Below are 18,042 nucleotides of genomic sequence, written 5' to 3' on the forward strand. Positions count from 1 at the left end.
GCACATCACTGGAAATGAAATAGTCATGGAAGTGAAGATAATTTGAAAATTCTAGATTCATTGCATCTCTGAAGCAATGATTGTTTTCCCTGTATATAAAACCATGAATTAAAGTCTGAGGAGTCGAAGTTGTTGTAATTAGCGATACAAAACGGGATGACAGTATGTTAACTGTTGGGCAGCATGGTGGTTTGATGGTTAGCACTGCCGCCTCACAGCGCCAGGGACCCAGGTTCGACTCCAGGCTCGAGCGGCTGTCTGTGCGGAGTTTGCACATTCTCCCCGTGTCTGCGTGGGTTTGTTGGGCTGAAGGGCCTGTTTCCACACGTAGGGAATCTAATCTAATCTAGTCCATTCACTTGTTTTACATTCCATTGAGTGAGATTGGCATTGAGCCTAAGTAGGTCTAGGTGTGAAGTTGAGTTTCAGTCCTTTGTGTTTCATGTTCTTGCTGCAATGTTTATAAGACCATTACACCATCACTAATAGGTACAGGATCAGACAGTTTGGCCCCTTGAGCCTGCTCCACCATTCAATAGAATCTGGCGGATGTGGCATTCCTCATATCCACTTTCCTGCCCTTTCCCTGTACCCTTGATTACCCTTGATCAAGAACCTTTCTATCTATCTTAGTCTTAAATATGCGCAAGAACTCTGTCCCACAGCTCTCTGTGGCAAGGAGTTCCAAATACACTCAGCCCTCTGACAGAAGAAAGTCCTCTACATCTCTGTCTTAAATTGGTACCTCTTCAATCTGAGACTATGTCCTTTGGATCTGGGCTCTCCCATTTGCAGAAACGCTATCCTAGCATTTACACTGTCAAGCCCCTTAAAAATCCTGTATGTTTCAATGCGATCACCTCTTGTTCTTCTAAACTCTAGTGAGTCGAATCCCAATCTGTTTAACCTTTGCTCATAACATGACCTCTCCATACTAGGGATCATACTGGTGAACCTTCTCTGAACCACTTCAATGAAATGATACCTTTCCTTCAATAAGGGGACCAAAGCTGCTGAAAGAACTCTCATCAGCACCTTGTCCAGTTGCAGTATGACTTCCCTACTCTTACACTCTATTTATACGCTAGGCACCCAGCCCTGGTTATCCCATTAAGTCAGTCTATGGCTAGGGACTCCCCAAACCAGATAGGCTGGAGGACAATGCTTGAGATACATGAACTTATGTTATAGTGGCAAGTTTATGAGCCTCTCCTGGATCCTAGAAACCTCAGAGTTGATGCTGTTACAGGACTAATGTTATGGTGTGACATTCCTCCTTATGGCAGGGAGGCATTGGAAAAGGAAGACATTCCTTGGCCTTTTTTAATGATAAAGAATGTGACATTTTGACTTTGTGGGATCGGCCAGGAATGCTACCTTTGTGTGCTAATAGCAAGATAACGGTTCATTGTTTTGGAATACAGCTTAGTAGGAATCTTGAGTGTGGTTTTGCGGTTCTGTTCCTTTTGTGTCCAAGGGAATTGGTGAGAGAAGGGCAAAAACAAGTTTTATTTTTAAGCCAGTATTCATTGTTCACTAAATTCCAATCTAGGAGGTTAATAATTTGTTTTTCCAGGCTCTTTACCATTTATGCAAAAGGAGAATTCATCAGCAGCATTTTTCTGATTGAATTCTAAATGTGACTTTTATATTTTACAAATAACAATCTCCTTAGCAATGCACTTGAAAGTTGCTGATGTGCCTTTTTCTAGAAGTAGATAAAATTTTTGTTTCAAGGGACTTTTTCTCAAAGGAGAACTATAAAAAGCCAGTTTGTTTGAGATGGATGACTCAGTTACTCCTTTATGAATGCACTTTCTTAAAGGCTTGTGTCCAAATGATCATGAAAATTTGTTCATTTGAAGTACTGAGGTGGAACCCAGACCTTTTTATTAAAGTTTATTGAAAGGACCCTATTGGACAGGTATCTTTCAAAACCAAGTGTTTGGAAATGTGTTCTGCGCTAAGTGAACTGTCTAAGTTGATAGATTATTGAACCGCTTGGACTTTCTGGAAGCCACATGTCTCTGTTTATGGTTTTCAGGAGTTGTGGTAATTTGGTATGGTTTTGAGTTCCGTTTGGGGTTAGCTTGAGAGGAGGCGTTACCTAATTCAGCTATTGCCACTGTCTGAGGGACCCTCCTGAGGAGCTCCTGTGAGAGCTGAAAAACTGAAACAGCTGCTCTCCCAAAATGTTTTATAGCAAACCTCTCATTGACATCTCCCGAACATGCCACTTCTTAGAAGAGCTGAGCGACGGCTACATGTTTCTGGTGATGCCATTTGCCCGTGCAAGGACACCAGACTAAATAAAGAGATAGTAGGAACAGCCAATGCTGGAGAATCTGAAATAACAAGGTGTAGAGCTGGATGAACACAGCAGGCCAAGGAGCATCAGAGGAGCAGGAAGGCTGATGTTTCTGGTCTTGTCTGAAGAAGGGTCCAGGCCAGAAACATCAGCTTTCCTGCTCCTCTGATGCTGCTTGGCCTCCTGTGTTCATCCAGCTCTACACCTTGTTATCTCAGACTAAATAAAGAACTGTGAATGTTAGAAGCCATAAACAGAAGCAGAAATTGCTGGAAAAGCTCAGCAGGTCTGGCAGCATCTGTGGAGAGAAGGCAGAGTCAACATTCTGGGTTCCAGTAACCCTTTTTCAGAATGCCCGACTTGAGGCAATGTGAGACATTTCATATCTTACGCTTTTATCGTCTGAGAATAAATAAATGTTTTACCGAAGTGCCAATTTTTCTAAAATTAATCTCTGCAAATAAAGCGTATTTATTTTCCCTTCAGCTGGTAGGTTTATGTTTGCTGGTTATTTAAAAGAGCAAAAATCTACTCTTTTGTATTTCAAAATATGTGTTAATCAGCTCTGCATCTGTTTGGAATAAGCCTTGATTTCATAATAAATTGATAATTTTGTTGTTTCAGAAATTTAGTTGATACAGCTTTGTATTCTGAACATAATTTAGATAAATTATATCTTGTGGCATGGTGATAGTGTCCCTCCCTCCCACCCAGGACATCTAGGTTCAAGTTCCATCTGCACCAGAATTGTGTAGTGACATCTCTGAAAAAGTATGATTGGAAATATATATCAATAGTTATATTGATAACTCTACGTAAAGAATTTAAAGACTCATTTTAACCACTGGGATAGTGGGATGACAGAGACATAGTACATTCCTCTTCCCTTGGTCATAATATTTTGAATGATTACCATTTTAACTTGTTCTTTCTCTTACACCTTTCAGACCAATCATACTGGGCAGATGCTGGCAACGCTGACTCTTTGTACACAATTGAGGCCACAGGATATGCCCTTCTCACTCTCGTGCAGTTAAAGGAGTTTGACAAAGCTGGCAAGTTAGTGAAATGGCTGTCCCAAAGGGGCGAGTATGGAGGTGGCTACAGCAGCACGCAGGTTTGACCATTCAACTTTATAAAGAACTCTTCAGAAAATTACCAAAGTTTAGCAGGAATCTGGGAGAGTGGTGTGTTAAACCAGTCTGTTGTGTTCCTATCAAACAGGAAATCGCCAAAGCTTCCAATGGAGGAAGCTTTGCATTTTCATCGATGTTCAGCTGATCTTTCAGCCAGAATAGGGAAACACGTGGGGAGCTCACTGGGCAATATATTCAAGATTATTCAAACCATCAGAAGCACCGATCTGACAAACTTGAACAAAACCATTAATTATGATTTGATGTTTGTTTTTGTTGATGTTTGTTATGGAGCAGGGTTAACCAGAATGCCCAGAGAATCCCAGAGTGTGGTGGGGGGAACCATTTCACGTTGCTGCGAAATAGGGATTGCAGTTCCCTCACTATGAAGATGTGTCCTTGATCTGGGAAGTTTTCAAGCCTTAGGCACACGTCAGTCGCTCTGTCAGGTTTCTTGGGAGGTTCATCTGGGGAAAGCATGGTCATTGCCCGACTGCAGTAGAGCCTGGGACTTGATGCAATGAACCCCCAGCCAGTGCTTTCTTACCAGGACATTGAAGGAAATCAAATATTGACCTGTACAACCATTTACTCCTGGCACGCTCCACCTGCTTCTGCAATGTTAACAGGCTGTTATCCCTTCTGTCCATAGTTACGGTGGGTCAAGTGATAGCAACTGGAAAGAGTAACATATTTCCACCATTTTCAGAGTTAAAGAACCTCTACCCAGATTTGAGAAGGTATAGTTCTACAGATCAAACGTGTTGATGGGAATTGCAGCATTGAAATGAGAGTTAGCATAAATTCCCCACACTCATCTGATAAGTAAAATCTCTCTTGTTGAATTCCAATGGAAACTTTACATTAGGTCTTTCAAATACAGTTGAACCAGTGCACACGATCTCATAAAGAATAGATTTCCTGATGCTGTGGCACCTACTCAGTGCTGTAAGATCAGCAACCTAATATGGAAATTAAGTCCTCCAAATGTACAAAGTGAATGCATCTGATTTGGAAAACTAGCATAGGATTCATTAACCATTGCCATTTCAAGTAGGAACTATCCTGTACTGGTCAAGATTATATGTATGAGAACATAATTTGATCTGCTTGTCTTGAATGATAAAAGCCAATTTTATTTGTTCAGGTGAGGAACTTTTTTTTGTTTTGCTTATTACTGCCAGGTTTTATCAAATAAGCAAAAGAAATAGTTGGTGGTGGGGAGTTGCTTTTCAGACAGGAGGCCCGTGACCAGCAGTGTGCTACAAGGATCAGTGCTGGGTCGACTGCTTTTTGGCATTTATATAAATGATTTGGATGTGAACATAGTGGTATGGTTAGTAAGTTTGCAGATGACACCAAAATTGGAGGGATAGTAGACAGTGAAGAAGGTTACTTCAGAGTACAACGGAATCCGAAGAGCCAATGGGCTGAGGAGTAGCAGGTGGAGTTTAATTTAGAAATATGAGAGGTGATGCATTTTGGAAAGGAAAATCAGAGCAGAATGTATACACTTAATGGTAAGGTCCTGGGGAGTGTTGCTGAATGAAGAGACTTTGGAGTACAGGTTCATAGTTCCTTGAAAGTAGAGTCACAGGAAGACAGGATAGTGACTAAAGCATTTGGTATGCTTGCCTTTATTGGCCAGTGCATTGAGTATAGGAGTTGAGAGGTCATGTTGCAGTTGAACAGGATATCAGTGAGGCCACTTTTGGAATACTGCGTACAATTCTGGTCTCCCTGCTATTGGAAGGATGTTGTGAAACTTGAAAGGGTTCAGAAAATATTTGTAAGGATGTTGCTGGGGTTGGAGGGTTGAGCTATAAGGAGAGCCTGAATAGGCTGGGGCTATTTTCCCTGGAACATCAGAGGCTGAGGGGTGATCCTATAGAGGTTTATAAAATCATGAGGGGCATTATCCAGCTGAATAGCTGAGGTCTATTCAAAGGGGAGTCCAAAACTAGACGACATAGGTTTAAGGTGAGAAGGGAAAGATTTAAAAGGGGTAACTTTTTCACACAGAGGGAATGAGCAGCCAGAGGAAGTGGTGGAGGCCGGTACAATTACAACATTTAAAAGGCATCCGGATGGGTACATGAATGGGAAGGGTTTAGAGGGATATGGGCCAGATGCTGGCAAATGGGACTAGATTTATTTAGGCTATCTGGTTGGCATGGATGAGTTGGTCCGAAGAGTCTGTTTCCATGCTGTACAGCTGTATGACTCTATAATGTTGTCTCTAAGGTTTTACAGTAGATTTGTAGCTCGGGTTGTGGATGTTGTAGCTGGTTGGCTAGCCAGGCTGGTTCGTTGTTATTTCACAGAGAACTTGACCTCATTTATACTCTGTTGCGAAGGAAAACCGGAAGTGAGGCAATCCAGCTCAACAGACTTCAGAGTTTAAAAACCAGGTGGGAAATCACACCGGCACTTCATCAGAGGCTGCACTGATGTTGTTACCCAGGAGGGTAATGAAACGTCTGTGGCACAATGAACCAGCTTGGTGAGCCAATCAACCACAACATCTAAAATAACAAGGTGCAGAGCTGGATGAACACAGCAGGCCGAGCAGGAAGGCTGACGTGTCGGGCCTACACCCTTTCCTGAAGAATATTTTTTTCTGAAGAAGGGTCTCGACTCAAAACGTCAGCTTTCCTGCTCCTCTGATGCTGCTTGGCCTGCTGTGTTCATCCAGATCTACACCTTGTTACCCCTCCACAGCATCTAAAATGTTATGTTAGCCAATGAGCGTCCCTCTAAGCAAGTTCATAGCATCCTTTTGATGAAAAATGAATTAGTTTTGAACTTTTTGAAAGTGTGAAATCATTTAAAATGGCTTAAAATTGTCAATGCATTTGCTTATAGTTATTTAAAACCTGCAACTTTGAGCACAAGAATGAAGTCAGGAAGTGCAAGGGAGCACTGCATTGTAAATTATTTTCCAAGTAGTACACCCTGAGGCACTCAGAAATATATCTGCCATTCTCACTGGGTCAAAATCCTGGAACTCCCTTGCTGACATCTTTATGGATGTACCTTCATCACACGGTTCAAGAAGGTAGTTGGATGGCACGGTGGCTCAGTGGTTTATACTGCTGTCCCACAGTGCCAGCACCACGGGTTTGATTCCACCCTCGGGTGGCTGTCTGTGTGGAGTTTGCACATTCTCCCCGTGTCTGCGTGGGTTTCCTCTGGCTGCTCCGGTTTCCTCCCACAGTCCAAAGATGTGCGGGTTAAGTGGATTGGCCACGCTAAATTGCCCATAGTGTCCAGGTACGCTTAGGTTAGGTGGGTTAGAAATGGGGAAATTAGGGGAATGGGTCTAGGTGGGATGCTGTTTGGAGGGTTACTGTGTGGACTTGTTGGGCTGAATGCCCTGTTTCCACACTGTAGGGATTCTTTGATTCACCTCCATTTTCTGGAGAGCAGCGATCTTTTGATGATAAATGCTGACTTTACCAGTGATGCCTACAGCCCATTAATGAATAATTTAAAAAATGTCCAGACTTATACACCCCATTCCATTGATTTTTGGATTAAACTGATCTTAAGTTTAAGCGCCTTTTACCCCCCCAGACACTGCCGAGTTGGAACTGAAACCTTGTAGGCTTTGTTTGTTTTGAAATTTCTTGGTTATTCTTAGAGAATTTAAATCGAAGCCAAACAATAGAATACTTCCTAAGCAAACAATTTAAAATTTCTACTTCTCAATGATCTCTAACAATCATTTTTTTTTCTTTCCACCTGGTCCTAGGCAACAATGGTTGCTTTACAAGCTCTAGCCAAATATCAGATGGATATTCCTGAAGTGAAGGAAATTGATTTGGATGTCAGCATCATCATTCCCGGCAGGAACAGACCTATTCTTTGGCGTTTTGACTCATCAAATAGATATGTAGCAAAATCTGAAAGGGTTAGTGATTACATAAGTTTGGAATTTTATTTTTTTAAGCGATTCTTTTTAATGTACCCTAACTGGGTACTTGTGCTTGTTATTGTTTTGAGCATAAATATTGTAATTTTGCTTTTGCACCTGATTCTCAATATAACATTTTTGTTTCCGGCCTATAGAAGTGTATTTAACTAATTTTGCAACGAGTGGGCAGTGCAGGAATGGATCATTCATTCCTCCTAGTCTGTGGCCTGCATTGATGTTTCGGAGTCTTCACCCATCCCACTTCGTGAACTTGCATTTGGGTATATGTTCTCAGTAGCTATGATGCTGTAAAGTCCTGTTTTGCGCAATAATTTCAGTGTTGACTGGCCCAGGAGTTGACTGTTTTATTGTGTAAAGAAAAGGAATTCTTGAATTTCAGTGGCATGTAATGGAATTTCAAACTTCAGCCGTGGCCATCTACCAGGATTTTCGCTGTGGGGGAGCAGAAATCTTCGTGAAACATCTCATATTTCCGAGAGTGAGAATTGAACTCATCACTCAAGCTCATTTTGTCCAGGCCTTTGGATTCCTGCAGCAACACTTTCAAAAACCACATTCTGAAAATGCTGTATCAGTGATAATGGGAACTGCAGATGCTGGAGAATCCAAGATAACAAAGTGTGGAGCTGGATAGACACAGCAGGCCAAGCAGCATCTCAGGAGCACAAAAGCTCCTGAGATGCTGCTTGGCCTGCTGTGTTCATCCAGCTCCAAACTTTGTTATTCTGAAAATGCTGGTTTTGTGAAAGAAAAACCGCAAAATGTGAGATATACTTAGCAGGTCTGGCAAGACTGGTAGAGAAAGGAATAGTTCATGTTTCATTGGAGCAACAATAGGCCATTCAGCTCTTCAAGTTTGTTTCAGGCCTGTGATCTTTCCCCTATTTAGGATAAAGTAAAGTTTCAATCTTTTAACTTTGTCAGGCAGTGGGGCCTCTTTGCTGCTGGCCAACAAATGGGACATAATATCTTTGCCATGTAAAATATCCAAAGATGTGCAGTTTAGGGTGGATTGGGTATGGTGAATTGCCCCATAGTGTCTAGGGATGTGCAGGCTAGGTGGGTTAGCCATGGTAAATGTGGGGTTCGGAGCTGGGTGGGATGCTCTTCTGATGGTTGCTGCAGACTTGATGGGCCAAATGGCCTCTTTCACACTGCAGGGTTTCTATGATCCTACGAATACTTTGCAATGACACTATCTAGCTAGAAAAATCCCAATACCACCACCTTGGCAGAATAAAGGGCAGGCAATTAATGAGGTGGAGGTCCTTCATTCAGAAGTGGTGGAAAGTGTGAATGCCCTGTCTCAAAAACTCGATTAAGTCGGTTCGAGACTGAGATGATCGATTTCTCCCGATTAAAAACATTGAGAGAAACAGGGATAATGCAGGAAAATGGTACCAAAGAGATGACCAGCCATGTTCTCATTTTATGAATGGCCTAATCTTGTTCCTGTTTCTTCTGAAGTTCAGTTGATCTTCCATGGCACTGCTATTGCTGATTTCACACCATTAAAACTTACACTGTTAGATTTGGCCTGAACCTTATAACAGGGCCATAACTAGTTTCTGACTTTGGCTGCAATGTCAGGGCCGACGCTGGGTGAGACCATGTCTGAAGTAGTTTGCCTGCTGGCTCGCCCAAGGTCCCTTCAGCATCCATGAGGCTCAAGTGGCACACGACACTTGTGCACACATTAAACAATAGAACCATTAGCACTGACTGCCAGAGGCAAATCAGCTTGGCACTCAGACTTTAGGCTCAGCATCAATCCCTGCAATTGCGCTTGGCATCTCAGAGGCTTTGTTAACCCCAGTCAGAATGTTCATAAGAAAGAGTTAGATATATCTCTCAGGGCTAAAGAGTTAGATATATCTCTCAAAGGATATGGGGCAAAAGCGGGAACAGAGTTTTCACTCCTGCTTCTGGAAGTCATGACCATGCACGGACTTTGGAGGTCTGGGCATTGGGAAAATAAAAGGAGATGGGAATTTTCCCACAGCTGTGATTGCGCTGAGAATGAATTGTGCATTATCTACAAGATGCATTTCATTGCGGTTACTTTGGCAGTGATTCCCAACATTGTAACAGCTTACCAATCAGATGAATAAGAGCAGTAGGAACACCATTGTCTCCAGTTGCAATTGGATTCTTGGACACGCATGTTCACCACTCCTTCAGGGTTTGCTGCTGGGTTAGAAAAGGACCTCCCCAGCTCTGCCCTATCACCTCCATTCCTCAGCCCTTACCTGTCAGTCACATTCTGAGGACAAAGAATGAAAGGACAGCTTTTCGATAATTTTCTTTTCATTTCTAATTTACTTCATCATTTTTTTTGGACCTAAGCCGTTTTGTCTCTTCATCTTGCAGCCTTGTCCTTTGTTTTTTATTATGCTAACCATTTTTAATGCCTCTCTACTCAGAGAATGGAGAGCCGCTGGAATTCTCTAGCACAGAAATTGTTTGAGACCAAAACAATGAATGTTCATAAGAAAGGGTTAAATATATTTCTCAGGGCTAAAGGGATCAAAGGATATGGGGCAAAAGCAGGAACAGAGGACTGAGTTGGATGATTGGCCATGATCGTACTGAATGGTGGAGAAGATTTGAAGGGCTGAATGGCCTCATCCTGCTCCTATTTTTTTAAATGTTAAGTAAGTGCCGTGTCAAGCTGCATGGCTAATCTACCATATCCATATTTCAGATGAGTGCCCTTGAAAAATTTACAGTACAAGCAAAAGGAAGAGGACAAGGCACAGTGAAAGTAAGCATTGGTTTCAAATGCCATGAGTTTGTGGATGTGGTACTGTAAGTAGAATAGTCCATCACTTGTATGATTCAGGTCACCCCTCGCACTACCTTTTTGAGGGAAAATGTTCACAGTCTTTCTTCAGAAGTACACTTTCTCTGTAATGAATTTTCTTTCACACATTCACCCTGTTGCCTTTTTGCGGCATTGAGACTGAAGCACTTGAATAATCTCACTTCCTACCGACAATAATTATATTATGAAGCAGACTGGTTTACCCATAAGGCTAAACATGGCCATCAGGTATATACAGGCATAACCTCTGATAACATTCAGTCCTGGCAGGGCATGCTGCAAGAAACATCTGTAGATGCACCGATAATGTCACCACATTCCTGCACGTGGTCATTGCAGCTCAGTATGCTGAGGGGGATTGGTTTTGCGTTCAGTTTCTGCAGCTAATCTCTGATTTAGACGAGGCATGAACTAGCATAACATTTCTTGCAAAGTATTTGGAAAGGAATATCTGGCTTCTTCAGACTCCTATGCTTAGCTTAGAATCAGAGAGGCAGGCAGTGACCCAGTGGTATTATCACTGAACCCAGACACCCAGGTAATGTCCTGGGAAGAGATAATGGGAACTGCAGATGCTGGAGATTCCAAGATAATAAAATGTGAGGCTGGATGAACACAGCAGGCCAAGCAGCATCTCAGGAGCACAAAAGCTGACGTTTCGGGCCTAGACCCTTCATCAGAGAGGGGGATGGGGGGAGGGAACTGGAATAAATAGGGAGAGAGGGGGAGGCGGACCGAAGATGGAGAGTAAAGAAGATAGGTGGAGAGGGTGTAGGTGGGGAGGTAGGGAGGGGATAGGTCAGTCCAGGGAAGACGGACAGGTCAAGGAGGTGGGATGAGGTTAGTAGGTAGCTGGGGGTGCGGCTTGGGGTGGGAGGAAGGGATGGGTGAGAGGAAGAACCGGTTAGGGAGGCAGAGACAGGTTGGACTGGTTTTGGGATGCAGTGGGTTGGGGGGAAGAGCTGGGCTGGTTGTGTGGTGCAGTGGGGGGAGGGGATGCACTGGGCTGGTTTAGGGATGCAGTAGGGGAAGGGGAGATTTTGAAACTGGTGAAGTCCACATTGATACCATATGGCTGCAGGGTTCCCAGGCGGAATATGAGTTGCTGTTCCTGCAACCTTCGGGTGGCATCATTGTGGCAGTGCAGGAGGCCCATGATGGACATGTCATCAAGAGAATGGGAGGGGGAGTGGAAATGGTTTGCGACTGGGAGGTGCAGTTGTTTGTTGCGAACTGAGCGGAGGTGTTCTGCAAAGCGGTCCCCAAGCCTCCGCTTGGTTTCCCCAATGTAGAGGAAGCCGCACCGGGTACAGTGGATGCAGTATACCACATTGGCAGATGTGCAGGTGAATCTCTGCTTAATGTGGAATGTCATCTTGGGGCCTGGGATGGGGGTGAGGGAGGAGGTGTGGGGACAAGTGTAGCATTTCCTGCGGTTGCAGGGGAAGGTGCCGGGTGTGGTGGGGTTGGAGGGCAGTGTGGAGCGAACAAGGGAGTCACGGAGAGAGTGGTCTCTCCGGAAAGCAGACAGGGGAGGGGATGGAAAAATGTCTTGGGTGGTGGGGTCGAATTGTAAATGGCGGAAGTGTCGGAGGATAATGCGTTGTATCCGGAGGTTGGTAGGGTGGTGTGTGAGAACGAGGGGGATCCTCTTGGGGCGGTTGTGGCGGGGGCGGGGTGTGAGGGATGTGTCGCGGGAAATGCGGGAGACGCGGTCAAGGGCGTTCTCAATCACCGTGGGGGGAAAGTAATGTCCTGGGAACCCAGGTTTGCATCCCACCATGGCAGGTGATGGAATTTGAATCCAATAAAAATCTTGAATTAAGAGTCTATTGATGATTGTTGGCAAAAGCCCAACTGGTTGACTGATGTCCCGTAGAGAAGGAAACTGCCATCCTTACTATTCTGGTTTCCATATGACTCCAGACCCACAGCAACGTACTCGGCTCTTAAGCATTGTCTGGACAATTAGGGATGTGCCCACATCCTGTGAATGAATTAAATAAAAAATTGCAGAGAGAGACTCAGGAAATGCCAACTAATTCATCAGAAGGTCAATATACCTGGGGAAATTGCACCAGCAAAGGATTTTAGCACATAGGCAGCACATCAGGGATTTGATTTGTAGAATCTCTGCAGTGTGGCAGCGGGCCGTTTGGCCTAGTGAGTTCACACTGACCCTGTGAAGAGCATCCCACCCAATCCCTGCATTCCCCGCAGTACCCACCTAACCTATATATTCCTGGAAACTACAGCACAGCCATTCCACCTAACTTGCACACTGGGAGGAAGGCCATGTAGACGTGGGGAGAATGCGCAAACTCCACACACATAGTCACCAGGTCTCTGGTGCTGTGAGGCAGGTGTGCTAACCACTGAGCCACCGTACCATCTATTGTTTGGTTTTATTATTTCAGGTGTCTAGATGGGAAGGGATATGGATGTGAGTTTGCTCGCTGAGCTGGAAGGTTAGTTTTCAGACGTTTCGTCACCATTCTAGGTAACATCATCAGTGAGCCTCCGACGAAGCGCTGGTGTTATGTCCCGCTTTCTATTTATCTGGTTAGATAACCCAAGGAAACCTAACCAGATAAATAGAAAGCGGGACATAACACCAGCGCTTCGTCGGAGGCTCACTGATGATGTTACCTAGAATGGTGATGAAACGTCTGAAAACTAACCTTCCAGCTCAGCGAGCAAACTCACATCCAGAACCTCAACCTGAGCTACAAATCTTCTCAAAACTCGCTAGCACCTATGGGAAGGGATATGTCTCCTTGGTGGAGGGATCATTAATAACCAACAGGGGTTAAAATGAACCACTTTCTCCGTGACTCCCTTGTTCGCTCCACACTCCCCTCCAACCCCACCACACCCGGCACTTTTCCCTGCAACCGCGGGAAGTGCTACACTTGCCCCCACACCTCTTCCTTACCCCTATCCCAGGCCCCAAGAAGACTTTCCACATCAAGCAGAGGTTCACCTGCACATCTGTCAATATGGCATACTGCATCCTCTGTACCCGGTGTAGCTTCCTCTACATTGGGGAAACCTAGCGGAGGCTTGGGGACCGCTTTGCAAAACACCTCTGCTCAGTTCGCAACAAACAACTGCACCTCCCAGTCGTGAACCATTTCAACTCCCCCTCCCATTCCTCAGACGACACGTGCATCCTGGGCCTCCTGCAGTGCCAAAATGATGCCACCTGAAGGTTGTAGGAACAGCAACTCATATTCCGCTTGGGAACCCTGCAGCCCAATGGTATCAATGTGGATTTCAAAAGCTTCAGAATCTCCCCCTCCCCCTACTGCATCCCAAAACCAGCCCAGCTCGTCCCTGCCTCCCTAACCTGCTCTTTCTCCCACCTATCCCCTCCTCCCACCTCAAGCCCCACCTCCATTCCCTACCTACTAACCTCATCTCGCCCCTTTGACCTGCCCATTCTCCCTGGACTGACCTATCTCCTCCCTACCTCCCCACCTACACTCACCTTTACTGGCTCCATCCCCGCCTCTTTGACCGGTCTGCCTCCTCTCCACCTATCTTCTCCTCTATCCATCTTTGATCAGCCTCCCCCCTCTCCCTATTTATTTCATAACCCCCTTCCCCTCCCCCATTTCTGAAGAAGGGTCTAGGCCCAAAACGTCAGTTTTTGTGCACCTGAGATGCTGCATGGCCTGCTGTGTTCATCCAGCTCCACATCTTGTTATCTCTCATAATCAAGAGGGAGCAGGTTTAAAGGAAACATGAAAAAAAATCATTTTCACCCAGAGGGTGGTGGGAACCTGGAACTCACTTCCTCTAATGGTGGAAGAGGCAGAAAGGGTCAAAGCATTTAAGAAGTATTTAGATGAGGTCTTATAATACTAAAGCATACAAGGCTATGGGCCAAGTGTTGAAAAATAGGATTAGAACAGTGAAGTGCTTTTTATTTACTGGCACAGATGTGATGGGCCGAAAGGCCTTTTTTCTGTGCAGTAGACTCCTATGACCCAATGACTTCATTGCTTTTATGGATGACCAATGTTTCTGCTTTTTTACTGTGCAGGTTCTAACTAGTTATCATGCTCTGGTGTCCAAGCAAGTAAAAAAGTGCACTAAATTCGATGTGCAAATAAATGTGCAAGAGGTGCCTCAAGGTAAGCTGTGTACTGACTATTTTAAGATCATTATTTTGTACAGTTAACTGCAGCAGAACCAGCTGGGCAATAGAACAGCGGCAAAAAAAACCATTCCTACATCTGTTAAGAAATATGTAATATTTTTGCTTGCTTAGTAATTAAAATAGATTGGATCCTTGTCTAGGGGATGGGGCTCAGTCAATTAATTGACGTATATAATAGCTATATTTGAGAGCTTTCGTGGCACAGTGGTAGTGTCTCCACCTCGAAGCCGGAAGATCTGGGTTCAAATCCCAAGTCTTCTAAGAATGTATCGTAATTTCTCTGAATGGGTTGATTTAGAAAATATCTATAATTGTTATCCTGTGGGATAATCCAGAGGTTTGGATAATAATCTCAACAGAATGGAAAGTTAGATGCAATTTATTAAATAAATTTGAATTGAAAAGCTGGAGTCAATAACAGGGCCTTGAGACCACCGCATCTAAAAGCCGTCTGGTACATTGATGTGGGAAAAATAAGGAATCCTGGTGTTGCTTATGTGTGAATCCAAACCCACAGCATTATGGTTGACTCCTAGTTATTCACTGAGACCTCAATGGGTTTGGCTGAAGCACAATTCAGTATGGATGATAAATACTGGCATGTCCACATCCCATAAAGGAATTGGAAATTAGTACTGTTCTTGCCTGAGTTTGTCTCACATCTGTTAAATATGCCAAAACAAAACGTGATTCTGAAATATTTGCAGGGTAAGAGATAAGCTGTAAATGTCCCAGAGCAATTTGGCCATCAATTCTGTCCAGTTTCCCCTAGAATTAGGCACTTGGAGTTCTCTTCAATGAAGTACAATAATTCCAGGAATGGTAAACATTTTTAGCAGAGGCTGAGCAACCTCATGGCCAGAGAAAGGTTTTACTGTGGTCAAATGAGGAGGAGAGGGAAATAATGGTTTGTGAGATTCAGCAAAAAGTGACTTGTCTCTGGGAGTAGATGAATATGAACAGCTATTTAAGCCACGTAATAACTGTAATCAATTATAAAACCTTTGAGAGACAAACGTCCTTGCCAGGAAGAGTAGATTTTGTCTTGCATAATGCTTTGACAGATAGTTATTAAGGCTTGGAGGGAGCCAGTCTATTGCAACTGTCTGAGGAACAATCCTCTCTATTTCATTGCCCCTCTCTATTCAAATCTATCCCCACAAATGGCAACACTGCTTTGATTCGGCGAGTAGAGTACTGTAGATGTTTGTGCTGGGACCTCAGCTTCTATACAGTGACATAGATGAGGAGATCAAAGGCACAGTCGCTAAATTTGTAGATGAATCAAAGAAAGGTAGGAAACGCTGTTCTGTAGAAGACTTTAAAATAAAATCATTCATATTGGCTTTGTTGGCTGGTCTTACATTTATTGTCTTGTGGCCCTCGAAAAGCTGGTGGTGAGCTCCTTTCTTGAACCACTGCAATCTGTGTGGTATCCATGCGCACAAAATACTGTTAGGGAGCGAATTCCAGGATGTTGACCCAGTGACAGGAGGAATAACAACATATTTCCAAGGCAGGATGGTGAGTGTCTTGGATGGGAACTTGCAGGAGGTGGGTTTCCATGTATCTGATGTCCTTATCCTTCTATATGGAATTGGCTTTGCGTTTGGAAGGAGTCTTGATTAGGAAGGAGTTGTCTAAGGGGCCTGAGTGAATTTCTGTAGCCCATCTTGTGGATGGTACACATTGTTACTACAGAACATCAGTGGTGGAGACAGTGGAATATTGATGGTTTAGACTTGAGGTTGCAGATGGGTATAGATAAGTTGAGTGAGCTGGTTGGAGTAAAAGGTGTGAAAATATGATGTTATTCACTTCGGCAGGAAGAAAGCAAACAATATAATGACTGGAAAACTCTGAGATGTAGAGTGATCTAGGCTTTTCATGCATGAGTCACTAAAAGTTAGAATGCAAGCACAGTAAGTAATGATGAAGGCTAATGAAATAGTACCTTTTGCTATGAAAAGATTTGAAAGTAAATTAAGCGCATCATGCTTCAGACTTACAGAGCAATGGTGAGACTCTCAAATACAGTGTCTCTTTATTTCAGGAAGGATGTAAGTGCATGGAGGGCAGTTCAGATGAGGTTGAGATTGATACCTGGAATTACCAGGTTGTCTTTTGAAGAAAGCTTGAACAGGAGACTCAATTAGATTTCGAAGAGTGAGGAGTGACTTGATACAAGTTTAAACAATCCTGAATAGCCTTCATAAGGTTGACATGGAAAGAACCAAGGGCCACTGTCTAAAAATTAGGGATTGACGTTTTAAGACAGAAATGAAGAGGATCTTGTCTCTGACTGTTTAACTTTGCAACTCTGTGGCTTGGAAAGGTGTATGAGTCAGGGCTATAGAATATTTTTAAGGTGGGGTTGGATAGATATCAGGCAAAGGAATCAAACCTTATTGGAGGCAACTGGGAGTGTGAATTTTGAAACTCAAGCAGATCAGCTAGGTTCTTGCTGAATGGCAGAGTAATCTGAAAGGACTGAATGGCTTAATTCTGCTGCCAGCTTTTACACTGCAAATAAAAGCTTCTTCCTCACATGGCTCTTCAGCACTTCAGTCCAGGGCCTTGTGTTGGATTTTCAAATGCCAATGTGGGCACGATTTCAAACCCACTATCTTGGGTTTCTGATATATGCGGGACAGCATGAAATTTTCAAAATGTTTTTTAGGGTTAAGGAATAGGAAATCTGTTCACTACCAATAAATTGTCAATTGAGCTCTGTTCGGAGTTTGTTTGGCTGGGAAAGATCCAAATTTCAAAAAGCAATGTGGCAAATCTCCAGCAGTTCACCATAAGAACATCAAAAGGTTTCTTGGTATTTGTTGAAAATGGCAGTTTCACCGGCCAAATTGAGCCGGACTGGCTGCTGAACTTTTTATTTTGTCTGTCCAGCCATTTATAACAGCATCCAAACTGCTCACCTTCTAAGGAGCTGTCTGCTTTGTTTAGCAGGACAATGCAGTTCTCAACTTCCCCACTGGAGCCGATGAGCCAGCTCTAGATCCTGAAGGAACACAGCACCACTAATGAAGTGATGTATTTGTGAATCTGGCCCCTTTAATCTGTGCCCTTGTACCATTGGCTATGATATGCAGGCTTTCTTTGTCACATTTATATAAACCTATCATCATCTCTCATTGTCCCCAAGGCTTCCCCAACTGAGCCTTTGTAGCGAATGTCCCTCGTTCCTGAAGTCTTTCTGATAAATCTTCCTTGTTTCATCTCAAAGATCATTAAGTGTGTGCAAATTCTTTATTCCATTAGACTTCCATTCCATTAATGACAAGCTGTATTCTACTGTAGCGTCTTTTACATGACCTGTCATATATTCTTTGGAGTTTAGAAGGGTGGGGGTTGATTTCTCTGACATATGCAAATTTTTAAGGGACTTGATGGTAGATGTGAGAGAATTTTGATCCTCACTAGGAAGATTAGAACTTTATTATTGTAAGTCTCTTCTAGGATTTATCCCTGGTGATAATGTTACTGCCCATTGACTGTTCCTGATTGCTCTTCAGAAAATGTGGGTGATCTGCTTTTCTTAACTGCCAAAGTTGGTATACTCTTTGGGGAGGGAGTTCCAGGAATTTTTCCCAGTGATGCTGGTTTTCTGGTGAATATTATTCCCAAGTCAAATCTAAATCTGCTAATCTGAGATTT

General features: G+C 43.6%; 1 protein-coding gene across 1 annotated transcript in view; it reads left to right on the forward strand.

The window, feature by feature from the left end:
• Window positions 1–18,042, forward strand: part of LOC125447479 (complement C3-like) — a 108,092-nt gene that overhangs the window by 70,550 nt on the left and 19,500 nt on the right. The window contains exons 29-32 of the mRNA XM_048521868.1: window positions 3,256–3,425; window positions 7,199–7,357; window positions 10,086–10,145; window positions 14,254–14,344. Coding sequence (XP_048377825.1) covers window positions 3,256–3,425; window positions 7,199–7,357; window positions 10,086–10,145; window positions 14,254–14,344 — 480 coding nt within the window. The remainder of the gene's footprint in view (window positions 1–3,255; window positions 3,426–7,198; window positions 7,358–10,085; window positions 10,146–14,253; window positions 14,345–18,042) is intronic.

Source organism: Stegostoma tigrinum, chromosome 35, assembly GCF_030684315.1.
Source record: "Stegostoma tigrinum isolate sSteTig4 chromosome 35, sSteTig4.hap1, whole genome shotgun sequence".
In the NCBI taxonomy this organism is placed as follows: Eukaryota; Metazoa; Chordata; class Chondrichthyes; order Orectolobiformes; family Stegostomatidae; genus Stegostoma; species Stegostoma tigrinum.